General features: G+C 46.1%; 1 protein-coding gene across 1 annotated transcript in view; it reads right to left on the bottom strand.

Moving 5' to 3' along the window:
* The window catches only part of LOC144819668 (uncharacterized), a 510,454-nt gene that overhangs the window by 3,186 nt on the left and 491,119 nt on the right, over positions 1-16,149 (bottom strand). The window contains exon 9 of the mRNA XM_078677472.1: positions 2,568-2,611. Within this exon, the coding sequence (XP_078533598.1) occupies positions 2,568-2,611 (44 nt within the window). The remainder of the gene's footprint in view (positions 1-2,567; positions 2,612-16,149) is intronic.

Below are 16,149 nucleotides of genomic sequence, written 5' to 3'. Positions count from 1 at the left end.
ACGGAATTCCAAGGACAATAACCCATCACAACGCACTGTATCCTAGTGGCACTACTTCACCACAATAGATCTTAGGGCAATGTAAATTCATTATCACAGCACTGTAATCTAGAGTTGCTACCATCTTGAATGGCACTGCGTCCTATGGACAGTAATCCACCTCAAAATATCGCATATCACAAGTATTGTAAACAAATAATGGAACTGTAAAATAAGTGCGGTGTTATCTTCTCGTTTCCAAGCAACATAAAAAATATGCTTTCGCAAATCGCTTACCAACAGGTAAGGTAAAAAGTATGCTTGGGCAAATAGCGTACCAACAGGTAAAAAGTATGCTTGGGCAAATAGTTTACCAACAGGTAAAAAGTATGCTTGGGCAAATAGTTTACCAACAGGTAAAAAGTATGCTTGGGCAAATAGCTTACCAACAGGTAAAAAGTATGCTTGGGCAAATAGTTTACCAACAGGTAAAAAGTATGCTTGGACAAATATCTTACCAACATGTAAAAATTTAAAAGCATGCTTGGGCAAATAGCTTACCAACATGTAAAAACTTAAAAGCATGCTTGGGCAAATAGCTTACCAACAGTTAAAACGTATGCTAGGACAAATAGCTTACTAGCAGGTAAAAAGTATACTTTGGGCAAATAGCTTACCACCGTCAAATAAAGAAAAGCTGGTAAACAATTTCTAAACGAGTGAACTTATAAGAATTGGAAACATGGTCATCTGGTAACTGAGTAACAGAGTGGACAAAACAACTGAATAGGATATGTTTGTCACAAGGGCTACACCACCAGAACCAATGATTATAATCCTTTTTTGTCACACCTTTCCAGGATTTACTATTTATAGCCAACACCAATTTAAAAAACAAAGGCTTGTTAGGAGCAAGTGCTGCCACTCTCTCCTGGCTTCCATAAAATAGTGTTTCAATCTATCTGCGAATTTGAAAGGGTGAAATGCATTAAAATGGGTTTATCAAATTAATTCCAGTTCGTTTTACATCTTTTTCCAGCCACTCATCTTAATTAGGTTTTACAACAGTTCATGGGCTGAGAAAATTGGTAATCCATTACAATTTTATTGAATTCAATCTTTCTGAACTTGCTTAAGGAATTCTCAGGGCTGATGTGTGGCCATAATGACACGAAAAAAATAATGACTGAGAGTCTCTTGGGTTAGGACATAATTGAGGTGAGAGCAGTAAAGGAATCCCCTGAGGAACATCTCAAACTCTAAACATAAGAGCATTGTGGAAGTGCTCACTAGGACTTCCACAACTGTTGGTAAAATGTTGTCTTATATATAGGTACTGTTTCAATATTTCTAGATCTCCTTAAGATATTTCGATAGAGATGCACTGCTTTAGATTTCCCCATGTAAATTTTAAGGCATGGTGTTATTACCAGGTACCAGCTTTTGTATGTAAACGTAAACAGTCCTTCACTTGCTTGCGCCAATCTCTTAGTTGCTTTGATCATCTGTTGGATGCATGTTAATGTTTATGAGATGACTTTCCAAGGTAAACATAATAATGACGCTGGGGGACGCTTATTTCCATTTACGAAAAAAAGTGAAAAATTGCTCCCTTTCTGCCAGATACACATACACATTTCACTACCTTTATAATTAGTAAATACTGAAGAGTCGTCAATAAGATTTTGAAGGACCCCAGAATAAAGTCCTTATTCCACTAAATGTCAGCAAAGACAGGTGGGAAGCTTTTTTACCCAGGGATCTGTGACAACAAAACGAGCTTCTTCAGGATGACTTATTACTCTCCGGTGAACTCTGAAAGATATCATGAATGAGTCTGTTACAGCCCCTAAGTTATACTAAAAGCTACGGAGTTATGATCACCTTTGCAGCTTTAGACTCAAGGCGTGAGTGCAATAGAGGTCTCTTACTGTTCTGGTAACACTGTGAAAATCCATGAAGCTTAGGACAAATACTGGACCAATACACCATACCTCATGAAACAATGCTGCATTGAGCTCCCTAACAAACTCTAGGCTGTCTGCAACCCCAGGTTTGGTTCTCAAACCTGCTACACTGCCACAAGTATTTTCCAAGGAGTTATAGACTCTGTTTTCTCTCTGGACAAAGTTCTCAATGGTTCTTGAAGTTTTTAGTGCATGGTCCCTGAGCTTTAGTCATTCAATGTCCTCATCAATCCATCAGGGATCAAAACTTCAAATCAGTTTTCACAATGAGTTTCAGTTTCTGTTTATGGTTGTTTGTTCATTTTCTTCATTGGTATAAACCTTGCTGGATCTGTGGTCTTTGGCATCATATTTGCCACTTTTTTCTGGCGGCCATGAGCATGGTCTGGATTTAACTTATTTTTTGGTCATGGAAAATGAGCAATAGTGTGCTTTCAATTAATAGAAAAAGGCTTAGGTAAACTTTCTAAGTTCCCACTGACTGGGGGAGCGATTACCAGTGGTTAGGTTATTAGTAGGCATTCCTCCCATCACCTTTTTTTGTGTTTGATGTAATGACGAAAAACAATATGAGAAATGCAAATTATTAAAAGATTTATAATCACATTTCCATTCACTTACCCTGTCTGCCGTTCATTTTCACTTCAGAAATTCGACTTGCAGGCCTGAAAACGAGAACAGAAGACCTGTCAGAAACATTGTGCAATACAAATTACAATAGTACATTTATAATGAAGGATACAATTTTTAAGGCAAATTTCCGGTGCATTACGTGTAACAAGCAAGAGATTACTCTCTTCAGTCACTTAACGCTTTTTAACGTTTCCAACAACTATCTATGCCATGGGATCTTCCATTTCAGAGCAACTCGTTTTAGAGAATGTTTCCATGGCCCATGACAGGAAGTAAGAATTTTCACAGAAGAGGGTCTCAACCAATTAGGCCGATTTCAAACCACATAACACTACCTAGCTGCTAAAGCCTTATTCATGGCTTTGGGCACTGATTTATGCTTTGCCAATACAATGAGGGTTATTTATTTCTTCCTCAAAATACAGAAAACTATTTCAACTATTTTCTTTTTAGAAACAACAAAAATGATTTACTTTACTTACTTTGTGTGGCGCTGAAATGTCTTCTTGTGGCACTCTCTGGGGCTTAAATGTTGAGCTCATTACCAGACCTTTAATCAGAAATGGCCAGTGTTTGGGGGAATTAAAAATTAATAATCATGTGAGAGCAGCTTCAGGATTGGCCTGAGCGCCTCGATCAGCGCTCCAGGACAGACTGGGAGTCTGTGCCTGCTCTCTCCAACCCCAGCCATGCAGCTACGGCTGGAGAGTGGTTAACGGAGCATGATGGTTTGGCCGGCCTGAGACAGCCGGCAAAACCATCATGCGCAGTGAAGGAAGTGCATTACCACTTTCCTCAGTGCCGTAATCCCTCAGGCTCTGCCTTCAATTTCAGCAGGAAAGGAAAAATAAAACAAGTGTTGTTTTCTTTCTCCTTTCCTGCCATTTTGGGAGGAAAGGGGGGGGGGGGGGCAGGAGCCGCCGCTGCCTTGAGTCTCGCAAACCCAATGCTCAGATATGTCTGGGAGATCTGCCAAGTCGGATGATTGGACAAACTGTAGTATTCTTGCATGATGTTTTATCCCCTATGTTTCCGTAACTACATTTATTTTGGCGATGAGTTGGAGACTTGCTCACGCTCTACAGTGAAAGGAGCTCAAGATGGCATCTACAAATAGTCATTTCATTTCATAATCTTTTATTCGGTTACCACTTGTTTTGCAACCATAAAAAGTACATAAAAAATGACAGCGAATTAATAAAAAGAAAATTCAAAACAAAAAATAAAATTTCCACAATACATAAAAAATCAAACGATATTACTAGCGGAATCAGAATCAGAAATAAATTAAAAATGATTAAATAAAATATACTACGAGAACAAATATAAAACTTAAAGATAACAGTTGCATACGTAAAAATAAAATATGTGAACATGTAACGAGATTAGCCAACAGCACGACGGATCGTAATACAAGCTTTTAAAAAAGTAACTATGCACTTTGCAAAGCATTCTGAATCCAGGAACTGTAGAGACATAAATGCTGGGTGACACGACCTTAGGCCAATTAAACGGAGGAGTGGTAGAATTCAGGACTTTCGTGGTAACTTATAGAATTTGCAAAACAAGATAGTATGGATTGTTGACTGGGGGGATACACCGTCACAAGGGCAGTTCGTGTTGGCACTGACCAGCTCTGTGTTTGTGGAAAAGAAACCAAACGAAAGAAAGAGTTGAAGCGAAACCTTGTCAAAAGATATTTCTCGTGGTTGGACAGGTGAAACGATAAGTACGGTTGCATGCCTATATCAGTCTGGACTGGGCGGATTTGGGAATTAGTGGGTTTTAAGATCTCAATTGAGGCACGAAGTTCTCTTAGGTGACCCAAGCACATCCTCTTTAGCGCCTTTCTCGAGATATCCTCCATACTAGGTGGGTCATCGAAGAAGGAGCTGCGACCAAGGTCTCTAAAGAAGTTCCCCACATAAACTAGCCATGGAATTTTTTGACAGTTTATTAAGTCCATACAGTCCATGATCAAAGAGCGCGTTAGGTGGCACTCGGCTTTTGTCCATATACGATGCCATAAAAGAATAGGTTGGCAACGAATGGTGTCAATAACATAGTCCATACCTAGCTCATTATGGGATGCATATGTTGGCGCACTTTGTGGGAGCGCCAACAAATACTTGACAAACCCGTTCCCTATCGTCTGGATTGGATCTATTGGACCATATCCCCAAACTCCCGCGCCATAGGTGGCTATTTATTTATTTATCGATTTGTTGAGCGCGGTTGCTGCCCAGGGGCGTCCAAGCGCTGAGTTTAGACAGAGAGGTGACGGAGCAGGGAGATAAGGACTAGAGGGGTTTGGCGAATAGTACTGTTTTCAACTTTTTACGGAATGAAAGCAGATCGGGTGTGGACCGAAGAGCGAGGGGGAGGGCATTCCAAAGCTTGGCGGCGTTCAGCGAGAACAGCCTACCCCCGGACCTGGCTCTCTTCACTCTGGGAACAACTGCCAGAAAAGCATCCGTAGACCGGAGGTTCCTATTAGGGTGGTAGGGGGTGACAAGGCTGTTGTTAATTGCTGATCCGGTCTTCCAAAAGGCCCGATGCGTAATGCACAGTGCCTTGAATGCCACTCTTTGCCTCACTGGCAACCAGTGTAGGCTTTTCAGTCCATGTCTGGCTGACTGGGTTCGTGGAATCTGGAGTATGGTACGTGCAGCGCAATTTTGTACCACCTGCAGCTTCCGAAGGGTCATCTCAGGTGCCCCTAGGTAGAGAGCATTGTTTGAGTCCAAACGGGACTGGATGAGGCCTTGTACCGCCACCTTCTTGGCGTCTAGGGGCAAAAGTGGAAGGACCTTCCTCAGTGTCCTAAGTAGGCCAAAACAAATGGCGGACAGCTTGGTGGCCTGAGTGGAGAAAGAGAGCTTGTTGTCTAGCCATACTCCCAGGCTCTTAACACTGTCCTTGGGAATAGGGGGTACACCTAGACCACCGGGCCACAAAGAAGTAAAGGGTACTGGTGAAGCTGGGCCTAGGAGCATGAGCTCTGTTTTTCCTCCGTTCAGTTTGAGGGAGGAGTTGGTCATCCACTCCCTCACATTCTCCAGACACTTCAACAGGCCGGCCGAGGATTGCCTGTTGTTTTCTTGGGCCAATGAAACCACTAGCTGGGTATCGTCGGCGTACGACACGATTTTGATGCCGTACGGTTCGACTACCCCAGCCAGCGGTTTCATGTATACATTGAATAATACAGGGCTCAAAGACGAGCCCTGTGGTACTCCACAGCTGAGAGGCCTGCTGGTAGATGTTGTGTCGCCGTCAAAGATCTGAAAAGATCTATCAGCTAGGAAGGAGCTGAACCACCTTAATGCATCTCCCGAGATTCCGATGTTCTGGAGACGGTTCAGCAGGGTGGCATGGCTGACCGTGTCGAAGGCAGCACTTAGATCAAGGAGGATCACTGCCACTGATCCTCCCTGATCCAGTATCCTTCGAGATTCTTCGGTGACTGCTAATAAGGCGGTTTCAGTCCCATGTTTTGGTCTGAAGCCAGTTTGGGAGGTATGTAGTAGGGAGTGATTCTCCAGAAACTGAACCAACAGGGCATTTATGTATTTCTCCAACACCTTGCCAGCCCACGGAAGGAGTGAGATGGGGCGGTAGTTGGAGTGGTCATCAGGGTCTAGGTTAAGTTTTTTTAGGAGCGCCCGTACCATGGCTTGCTTCCAAGCAATGGGGACTGTACATGTAGATAAGGACAGGTTTAGCAGTTCCAAGATTACCGGGAGGGTGGCTTTGCCTGCCTGCATCAAGATTTCTGGAGGAGCTGGGTCGCGTGGGGAGCCCGACTTGACTTGGCGTGCCACTTTGTCTAAAGTGTCAAGGTCTAAAAGGGGGAGATGATCAAGGGTAGGCTCAAGAGTAGGCTGGCCTGGGAGGGGGAAGTTTTCCAGGTGGAATGAGTCGGACGCCTCATGATTTGAGGCCGTGGCTGGAAAGGTGGAGTATATATTCAACACCTTATTGTGGAAGAATTCCGCCAGTTCATTGCATTGCTCTTGAGTCTTGACCAGATGGGGGACAGTGACGACACTGGTGCATTGTTTTATAATATTAAAAATTTCCTTGGGCTTTGATTTAGCTTCAAAGATTTTGTCGGAATAGTAGATTGCCTGGGCTGCCCTGACCCCTTCTTTGTAAGCTCTATAGGATGCCTTTTTTTCCGGGAGAAAGTCTAAACGCCAGGCTCTTTCTCGTTGCCTGCAGAGGCGTTTTAGCTCTCTTAGCGAGTCGGAGAACCAGGGAGCTGATTTCTGCACTCGCTTTGAGGACGATCTACGAAGAGGGAGGAGTGAGTCCAAGGATTTCGTGATCCAGCTTACATAGTTTCCGTATGCCACGTTGGGGTCTAGGCAGGGTGGCGGACGGGTGGAATCTAGATCGCGTCTCCAGGGTTCCACGGGGAGTTTTGACCAGTTTCTCCTAATTGTAGTTTGAGGAGGTAATTGGGGGACTCTATAGGTGACACAGGTAAGCGGGACCAAAAAATGGTCTGACCATGGAAGGGGGGTGGGTTGGTCAGTAATTAGATCCGGGCAATTACTAAAGATAGGGTCCAGAAGGTTGCCTTTTTCATGGGTCGGGGCTGTGACCAGCTGGACCAATTGAAGGGCTCCAAGGTCATCTGTTAGCTCCTTAGCAGTGTGGTCTGACGGCGAATTGAAGTGGAGGTTGAGGTCTCCCAACACCGTGTAATTGGCCGTCGATAGAATTCTTTTTGCTATGATCTCTGGGAGAGCTCTAAGGAATAGTTTTGCAGACTCGGGGGGGCGATAAATCAAAGTGCCTGAGAAAGAGTTATTTGCGTTGAACTCTATGCAGAATTCCAGACTCTCGCAGCCAGGGATAGTATCTGCTGTAGTACGGCAGTGGTACTGGTCCTTTATAATGATGGCCAGACCACCCCCTCTCCCTTCCGGTCTGTCGAGTCTGAGGATGTGGTAGCCAGCTGGCAAGGCTGCGACTATATCAGGCTCCGATTGAGCCGTGAGCCACGTTTCTGTTAAAAAGAGCACGTCTGGCTTCTGCTCCTCGAGCAGCATGGCAATTTGTGTGCAGTGCTTTGGCAGTGAACGGCAGTTTAGTGCGAACATGCTGTATTTCTGAGCTGAGGCCAACGGGGTGTTCCGAAAGGAATGATTGCAGTCCGGGCAGCGGGGGGGAAGCTCTGTAGGAGCAAATGTATGTGTACACTGTGCAACAGCTGTTCTTCCAATGCTGTATAAGGCTGTCGAGCTATATGTCCTGCCCTGGGGAGTGGGAGAACCAGGGTTGGTGGCCCCTGGTCCCGTCAGGTCGCGGACGGGCGCAGACGGGCTTGCCTTTGGCGCGCCTTCGGCACACCGCCGGCGCGCCCGCTGCGCCCGTCCGCTGCGCCTCCGGAAACAGCACATTCTTAAATATCAGAAAGAAAGGGCGTGGCCTAATTCGGTGGGCGGAGCCCGGGAGGTCGCGGCGGTTGCCTGCTGCCTGCTTCAGCGCCTCACTCGGCTGAGCGGCGAGTCAATCACCAGGTGAGTAAAGTGCAAGTTTTTAAAGAACACAGAAGTAAAAACACGTTATACAGTTATTAAAATCAACTTTTTGTAGAGTGGTTCCTAGCTCTCGGCTTTCCGCCTCAAGAGCTCTCTCTAAGCAGCGCTGGTCAAAAAGCGCGCCTAGATATACAAGGGGGGGCGTGGCCTAATTCGGTGGGCGGAGCCCGGGAGGTCGCGGCGGTTGCCTGCTGCCTGCTTCAGCGCCTCACTCGGCTGAGCGGCGAGTCAATCACCAGGTGAGTAAAGTGCAAGTTTTTAAAGAACACAGAAGTAAAAACACGTTATACAGTTATTAAAATCAACTTTTTGTAGAGTGGTTCCTAGCTCTCGGCTTTCCGCCTCAAGAGCTGTGACACTTTGCGTAATAAATCTTAAGCAGTTCCGTGGGAGCTGGTTTACCGAGTTTCCTGGAAAAGGAGACCAGGGCCGTTGTTGCTCACTGGAAGAGAAGTTTTCTACTGGCCATAGTCTGTTTCCAGCTTAGGGTGTCGTCCACCAGTATGCCTAGATACGGGTAAACAGATGTTTTTTCCAGCCTTGTTTTCTCAACAAAAATTGGTTTGGGATTCTTGACCTTGGGGCCAATGTGCATAACAAAAGTCTTTTTTATGTTGACTTTAAGGCCAAGAGAGCCCATAAAAGAACAATATTTATTAAGTTGTTTTTGCAGTTGGATCAATGTTCTGGCAAAAATGACCGAGTCATCTGCGTATAGCAGTGTTGGAATTGGGCGGTGATTAATCTGAGGTAGATCCTGGCTCCCTTCTAGCATGGCCACCTCAAGGCCGTTGGTATAAAGATTAAACAAGAAGGGAGCCAGTACGCAGCCCTGCCTGACCCCTTTTGTGATGGAAAAAGATGGGGACAGGTCGCCGCATCGGAGTAAAGTTCTCGGAAGAAAACAATGAGGGCTGGGTCCACCCCAAGGTCCCTAAGGATTGCCCATAGTCGGGAGTGCATGACGCAGTCGAAGGCTGCACTGAGGTCTACATACACGAGAAAGATGTTACCCCTTTTGGCTCCCACATACTTCCCAATCAGGAGGGCAGGGTTCAAGGCCTGCTCTACGGTCCCAAGACCCTTCTGGAATCCGTATTGCAGGTCGGTCATGATGTTATTGGTTTGGGCCCAGGCTTGAAGACGTTCCAAAACCACCCGACCCGCAACTTTACCCATGGATTCCAGGAGGGAAATAGGCGTGTAGCAGGCGGGATCGTTACGGTTGCCCTTCTTGAAGATAGGGAGCAAAATGGATGTCGACCATGATTCTATCAGCCCGGTTGTTGTTGCTGCCGCCAAGACCTGGGTAAGGAGTGGAGACCACAGGTCAACGTTATATAGAAAAAAGTCCAGCGGGACACCGTCAGGCCTAGGTGCCTTGCCGGATTTTGACGCTTTAAGGGCTTTGGTGACCTCAGCATGGTCGAAGTAGATGTTAATCGGGAAGCTGCTACTCCCCGGCTTACTTCCTCCACGCCGGTCCTCCCCGAGAGGCTCAGGTTGACAGACCCCAAAAATTTTTGAGAAGTGGGTGACCCATTCAGCTGCTGACACTGCGACATCTAAATGCTGCCCCGTCGATGAGTCAGCCAGAAAGGGAGATCTGATAACACGCCAAAAGAGGGCGCGGTCTTTATTATGAAGGCTGTCGTGTAGTTGTGACCAGAGGTTTTGCTTAATTTCCCTCCTGCGTTCCACTCTGGCTAAGTTGTAAAGTTTCCTTAGGTTGGAAATTTCCAAAGTGTCCCTCGTAGTTCTGCGGAGGGCTGCCTTTAGATTGGAGAGTGCCTTACGGCACTGCGGGTTAAACCATCTTTCAGTTGTACACTTTTTATTTATGTGTTTGCCTATGAGCTCCTCTCTGATTACCACCAGGATCTTCTGGAAACTGGCCGTGATTGTTTGGGGGGTAGAATCTGGTGCTAAGCAGTCAAGAACCCAGGGTCTGGCTTTTGCAAGAACCCTCCCGGTAATTATGGCTGGATCTATCTTTGCCCATTTAACGGAGTAGCCATTCACCTTATTCATAGTTAATGAATTTTGTGTTAACAAACTGGTGATGTTAGATTGTAAGGAAACATTTTTTGGTACAACTACGACGCTAATGGGAAAATGGTCACTACTGACATCAGACCCGGTTCAGAAATTTGCCACTTGACCCTTCATACTCTGGGAGGACATGATGTAATCGATGGTACTTGACAGCCCCCTACCATGAAAAGTTGGTGAAAAGTCAGTTGAAGGTTCTACAAGATCATTGGCGAAATCAAGCTCTAATGAAAAAAGGCAATCATTTAGACTATTTCCGCAGATAGTGTGTGCAAAGTGAGACAATGGACTGCCGTGCTCATCCAGTAGGCCACAGTTTCCATTTTTAAAATTAGTGCACAGTGGGAGATTAAAATCACCACCCCAGACCACATATACTGGGGTTGTTGAAAACTTATTGCGCTGAGTTATTAAAAAAGTGGTAATTTCATTGAGGATATTTATACAATCCATTGTTTCAAGATTATTATAAAAGTTAACCAAGAAGTATTATTATTAAAAGTTAGTTGTAAAATTTGGTAGCTCAGCTCCTCTTTAGACCTGCATATTGTTGTGGGAGACAGAGCATTAGCAACATAAACTACCAGTCCACCCTTTGGTCTACCGGAGACACCCTGACTAGCTGGTACGTGGAATGTTTTGTAACCCACTAGATGATAGGGAGTAGTTGACCACGTTTCTTGAAGGCAGACTATCTGATGCTCATTTACCGTGTCTAACCACGGCTGCAGAGTCATTTTTGTACGTAAACCTGCAACATTCCAGTACAAGATTGAAAAGCTCAGGTTAGTAGTAAGCAGAAGTTCATTTGGCTGAGGAGGTGAAGTTTCAACTGACGAGAGGTCGGGTGCACGCGTGTGCGAACACACCGAAGAGACCACGGTCTCTATCCTGTGGTCAGAGTCCTTGAACTGGTGAAAGTTAAGGGCGTTTGTACAGATAGAAACCACCGGGGATCTTTCCACCATTGTATAGGAATAGGCGGGAGAAGTATCTAGCGTAGTTCTGACCTTGTTAGCTTTTAGTGTAGTCGGGATTAATTGTAAAATAGTATGGCCTTCAGTCGGATCTAATTGTGTTCCAAGACTGGATAGAACGCCAGAAATTCTAGGGTCCTGGTTTATGCTATCTGGGTTTACTGACGGTCCATCAACCATTTCCAGACAATCATATCGATTTCTGGTTGGAAAACCCCGCCATCCCTCCATAGGAAAGTGAACTCTGCTTGGGTGCCAAGACTGAGCCTGCCACTCCCTGCTCCCGTTTCTATATCTATTACTCACAAGATTCCAGGACCCTTCTGGGGCCTGTTGCCAATTTGAAGTAGGGAAATATTGATAGCTATTCACTGGAGGGTAAAAGAAGGAGAGACGTTGAGCATCAATTCCCCCCTTTTTTTCCAGTGATGGCCAGGAACAAATATAAGAACAAAAAAATGGAGGGAGAAGGAGGTTAGGCCAAACCAGGTCGGCCTCCAGTCAGTATATGCAATACAGGAACCCAATATGAAGGGTCCAGAGACCTGGTTGGTGTTTTGTGGTTACTGCTTACTAAGTCAGTGTGTACCAAATTATGTAAGAAAGAAAAATTTCTTTCTAGAGTCCCCTCACTCACCGGGGTTGCCCCACGGTGACATGCCATTGGGGCCATCCCAGTTCTCTACGAAAAGGGGCGTGCTGCGACAAGGCGACTACGCTGGCCCTTGCCTAAGACCATGGAGTGTAACCAAACACTCGTTTATGTAAATATACCATCTGCCATGTTACTTTATGTGTGTATATGTTGTGTGTCGTGTCATTAGTCACATTAAGTCTTATGTCTTGTGTGTGAAACCACTAAACCACTTGATTCACAGTGCTTTAGTTTTCCACACCGGTTTGAAAACCAGCACGCACCAGTATGGTGCCCAGGGCACACCCACGCCCTAGATGAAGTGAGATGCGTGTGAGTTGTTTCCCCCCCTTTTTTGAAAGGGGGTGTTTGCCACTAAACAACTGTTATTCTCTTTTACAGCATTTCGAGTAGATTACAAACCGTATGTACAGAAAAACACGCATGTTTTATTATTAACAGCGTACAGTATAAATAATTAATATTTATTTTAAAAAAAACACTTTTTTCATTTGAATATAGGAGTGGAAATACAGGGCTGGACCCTGTATGGTCCTGATGAAAAGCTTGGGGGAGCTTGAAACATGTCGACCATAACACTGATCTAGCTCAATTAAAGTTAGAATACAGTGTTACCCCTTTTTAATTCTATACCACACTAGGAGCAAAATAAATTGTTGAGGCCCACTAGCACGGTATTTTTAATTTCACACCCACTCCACCATCACCACACTTACACCACACATAGTCATCTCACAGAATCAGTGCTCCAGCGTAGTCGCCTTGTCGCAGCACGCCCCTTTTCGTAGAGAACTGGGATGGCCCCAATGATGAAGCATGTCACCGTGGGGCAACCCCGGTGAGTGAGGGGACTCTAGAAATACATTTTTCTTTCTTACATAATTTGGTACACACTGACTTAGTAAGCAGTAACCACAAAACACCAACCAGGTCTCTGGACCCTTCATATTGGGTTCCTGTATTGCAGGAACAAATATAGCCAACTGTAGTTGGATCGTCACAGTTTACTATAATACAGTCACCTTGTATTGTTTTACGTTCGTCCCCATTCCATGTTACTCTGCGAACTGTAGAGATTCTACTCGAGTAACGGGGCTGTAGGCGCCTGTTTAGGCTAAGCCACTGCAAAACCTTGTTTTGAAGAGACCAAGATGGTTCATCTATACCATCAGATAGCTCTGGGACCCCGGTGAGAATAACCATATAGGGGGACGCCTCCGGTGGAAGATGAATGGGGCGCCTAGGCCGCGCTCCCTTTTTTACCTCCCCCGAGGGATTTAATCCCGGCGTTTTAGGTGTAAAAGGTGTCTGATTTTTGTTGGCTACTTGGGCAGGACCTTTCACCAGTCCTGAGAGGGCCTGGGACGGGACAGTGGGCGTACTAAGCGAAGCCAAGCCCACGCCAGGAATTGACTGGGAAGAAGCAGATGGTGTATTGGGCTTAGGGTGCGTGGTAGGAGCCTTAGCAGCTTTGGTCGGCATACCTCGGGGACCTGGTTGTGCCGATTGAGGAGCTATATTTGGACGTTTAGGTTCCCCCCCCCCCTGTTTTGTTTGAACTAGACTGGACTGTGTGGGTGGCGTAGCAGAAAGTATCGCTATCTGTTTTTCGAGGTGCATTAAACTGCGTTTCAGAGGTTTTAAGTGGTGCATAAGAAGCTCCCTAATGCTGACTAATAAGTATGGGTGGAGTTACAAGTCCTACAAGAACCCCCCGCCTGGCCCATGATTGAAGGATTATCGGGCAAGTCAACTAAATTAATAACAGGAGAGTTGGTAGCCTTTGGATCACTCAGGCTAGAATGGACAGGCTTCCCCCCCCCCAGTCTCTGAGGGGGCACCAGATCTGGCTAGACTAGCGTTTTTCTTGCCTTTCCCCCGTTTTGGAACAGCGCCCTCCCTAGCCCCACGAGACTGCTTGACTAATGCTGTCTCTTGCGATTGGCATAACTGTAAGTCTGGCGTGATTTCAAGGTCTTCTGACACATGGGAATCTAACGAAGGCTGGGTGGCTGAGAGATCCACCGTACTAGGGACGGTTGGATTTCTGCTGCAGTTTTAGATGGTATCAACAAAGGGATATTGGTACCTTGCTGGGTAGGTGATACCGCTGAAGCCAGGAGGCCCATGAAAGAGCGTCTCGCGTTCGCAAGGTCTTGGGAAACCCTGCGCTCCAGCAGAGAGATACTCTGATCGATTGCCTCGTTAGTTCGAGAGATAAATTGGTCGATCGGACCTGTTATCTGGACGACGCTCATTGCAGTTTTACTCCTGCTTCCTCTGGTCATGGTGGCTTAGCCTAAGGTTTACACTATATTCCGTAGAGACCTAGGAGATAGTTCTTAGTATAGGTCCGGCTGTGAATTATACAGTACTTGTTAGCTGGAAGGGGGACGTTCCTAGGATAAATAGAACAATTTACCTTGTGATGGACTAAAGGGGGGTTGCCCGGTCCGGTCTTACCGGTCACTAACGGGCAACAACGGGCCCGCCCCTGGCCCGGTCTTCGCCCGGCGTCCCGAGAGATGGGGCTAGTGACGCTTTTATGCGCCTCCTGGCGCTGGGTGATGCCGCTCGGGACCTCAAGGGCTGCCGGGAGTTGTAGGCAGCCCCTCGCTACACTCCACACGGCGGCCCGGCTCGAGATGGTAACAGAGCAGCTGGGCGGCGGGAGACAGGCGGGAGGACCGGAGGGTCTCTGGAGCAGGTCAGTTTCAACAGCGTTTGCACAGGGTCAACTGGTTGGAGTGCCAAAAAGGGAAGTCCCGCTCCCCGGGACTAGTGACGCTTTTGTGCGCCTCCTGGCGCTGGGTGATGCCGCTCGGGGCCTCAAGGGCTGCCGGGAGTAGTAGGCAGCCCCTCGCCACACTCCACACGGCGGCCCGGCTCGAGATGGTAACAGAGCAGCTGGGCGGCGGGAGACAGGCGGGAGGACCGGAGAGTCTCTGGAGCAGGTCAGTTTTCAACAGCGTTTGCACAGGGTCAACTGGTTGGAGTGCCAAAAAGGGAATAGTCAATATGTTGGAGGAATTGGTTTGTATGGGTCTTGTCCCACTACATTTGTTTATGGGTCTTGGTCCCATTTACACTAAACATGTTGCAAGGAGACACTTTCCTTGCGTGTGTAAGACACCTTGTGCAGCATGATCAATTTTGATGCAGGGTTGGGTTCCCTGTGTGCATAAGACACCTTGTGCCGCACGCCATTTGTTTGTTGTTGCAGGGGTTTATCCTTGTGTGCCTCCTCACAAGGAGAGCATTTATGTTTTTTTTCAGGTTGTCCCTTGTTTATGGTGGAGGCAGGACATTGGGTTTCAGTCCCTTTAGTTCACACAACATGTCTCCTCACACGGAGAGCACATACGTTACAGGTTGTCTCTTGTTAATTGTGGGGGCAGGACATTGGGTGTCAGTCCCTTTTGTTCACATGACATTTTCTCCTCTTAAAGTTGTTGTCCCCTGTTTTGTTGGGGTAGGATATTGGGTTTCAGTCCATTTAGTCCACATGTCCTTTCTTCTTACATGGAGACAATACATTTTGACGTATATTTATTTTCCTTATTTGAGGAGGGGGATGGGTATTCTGTATCCATCTTTTCTTCTTGTCATTGGTTTCTTTCCCTCTCGTGATGCGGAGTTCCCGTCATCCCTGGGTCTGGGCTTTTGACTTTGTTTTAAATAGTTCATTTCCACTTCATGATATGGGCGTTTTTTCCTTCATCTTCGGGTTGTGGACTATTTGCTATTGCTGTATTTTTATGTTTATATTTTAATACATTGGTTTCGTTAATTCTTCTTTTCAATAGGGAAGAGAAATGTAGTATTCTTGCATGATGTTTTATCCACTATGTTTCTCTGTCCTAGCTGATCAGCCTGTGTGTGTGTCTTATATATGGAATGTTGGTGAGTGGACCTTTAGTAGAATGCCTGGGTGACTGGATGAGGAGTGACAGTTGGTGAATGGGGCTGAGCAGCTAGCAGGCTGCTCCTGGTGGGGCTGCCCTACAGGACTTATATACCTGTTTATAATGACCAACCTGTTGATAAAGACTTACTGATACTACCTGTGAATAAACCTACTTGGATTACAACTTACCAGCGTGTCATAATTACTACACAAACATTTATGGTATCCTTGTTAGAGGGGTCTGGTGTCTTCTTGCTGGAGAGGGTGATCCTGGACGTTTTTGTGAAAAGTGAATTCCTCTTTGAAAAGGATTGACTTCAGGATTTTCTTGCAGGACAGCAGGGTCAAATAGCTCCTCAAGTGTGCCAGATTTGTTGGTCCACTACTCTGATAGTTCTGCTCCGGGTACTGATTATCCCGTGGAAAA

Source organism: Lissotriton helveticus, chromosome 2_1 (genome assembly GCF_964261635.1).
Source record: "Lissotriton helveticus chromosome 2_1, aLisHel1.1, whole genome shotgun sequence".
NCBI lineage: Eukaryota > Metazoa > Chordata > Amphibia > Caudata > Salamandridae > Lissotriton > Lissotriton helveticus.
Note: the sequence above shows the minus strand (reverse complement) of the source record. Positions and strands in the feature narration are given on the sequence as shown.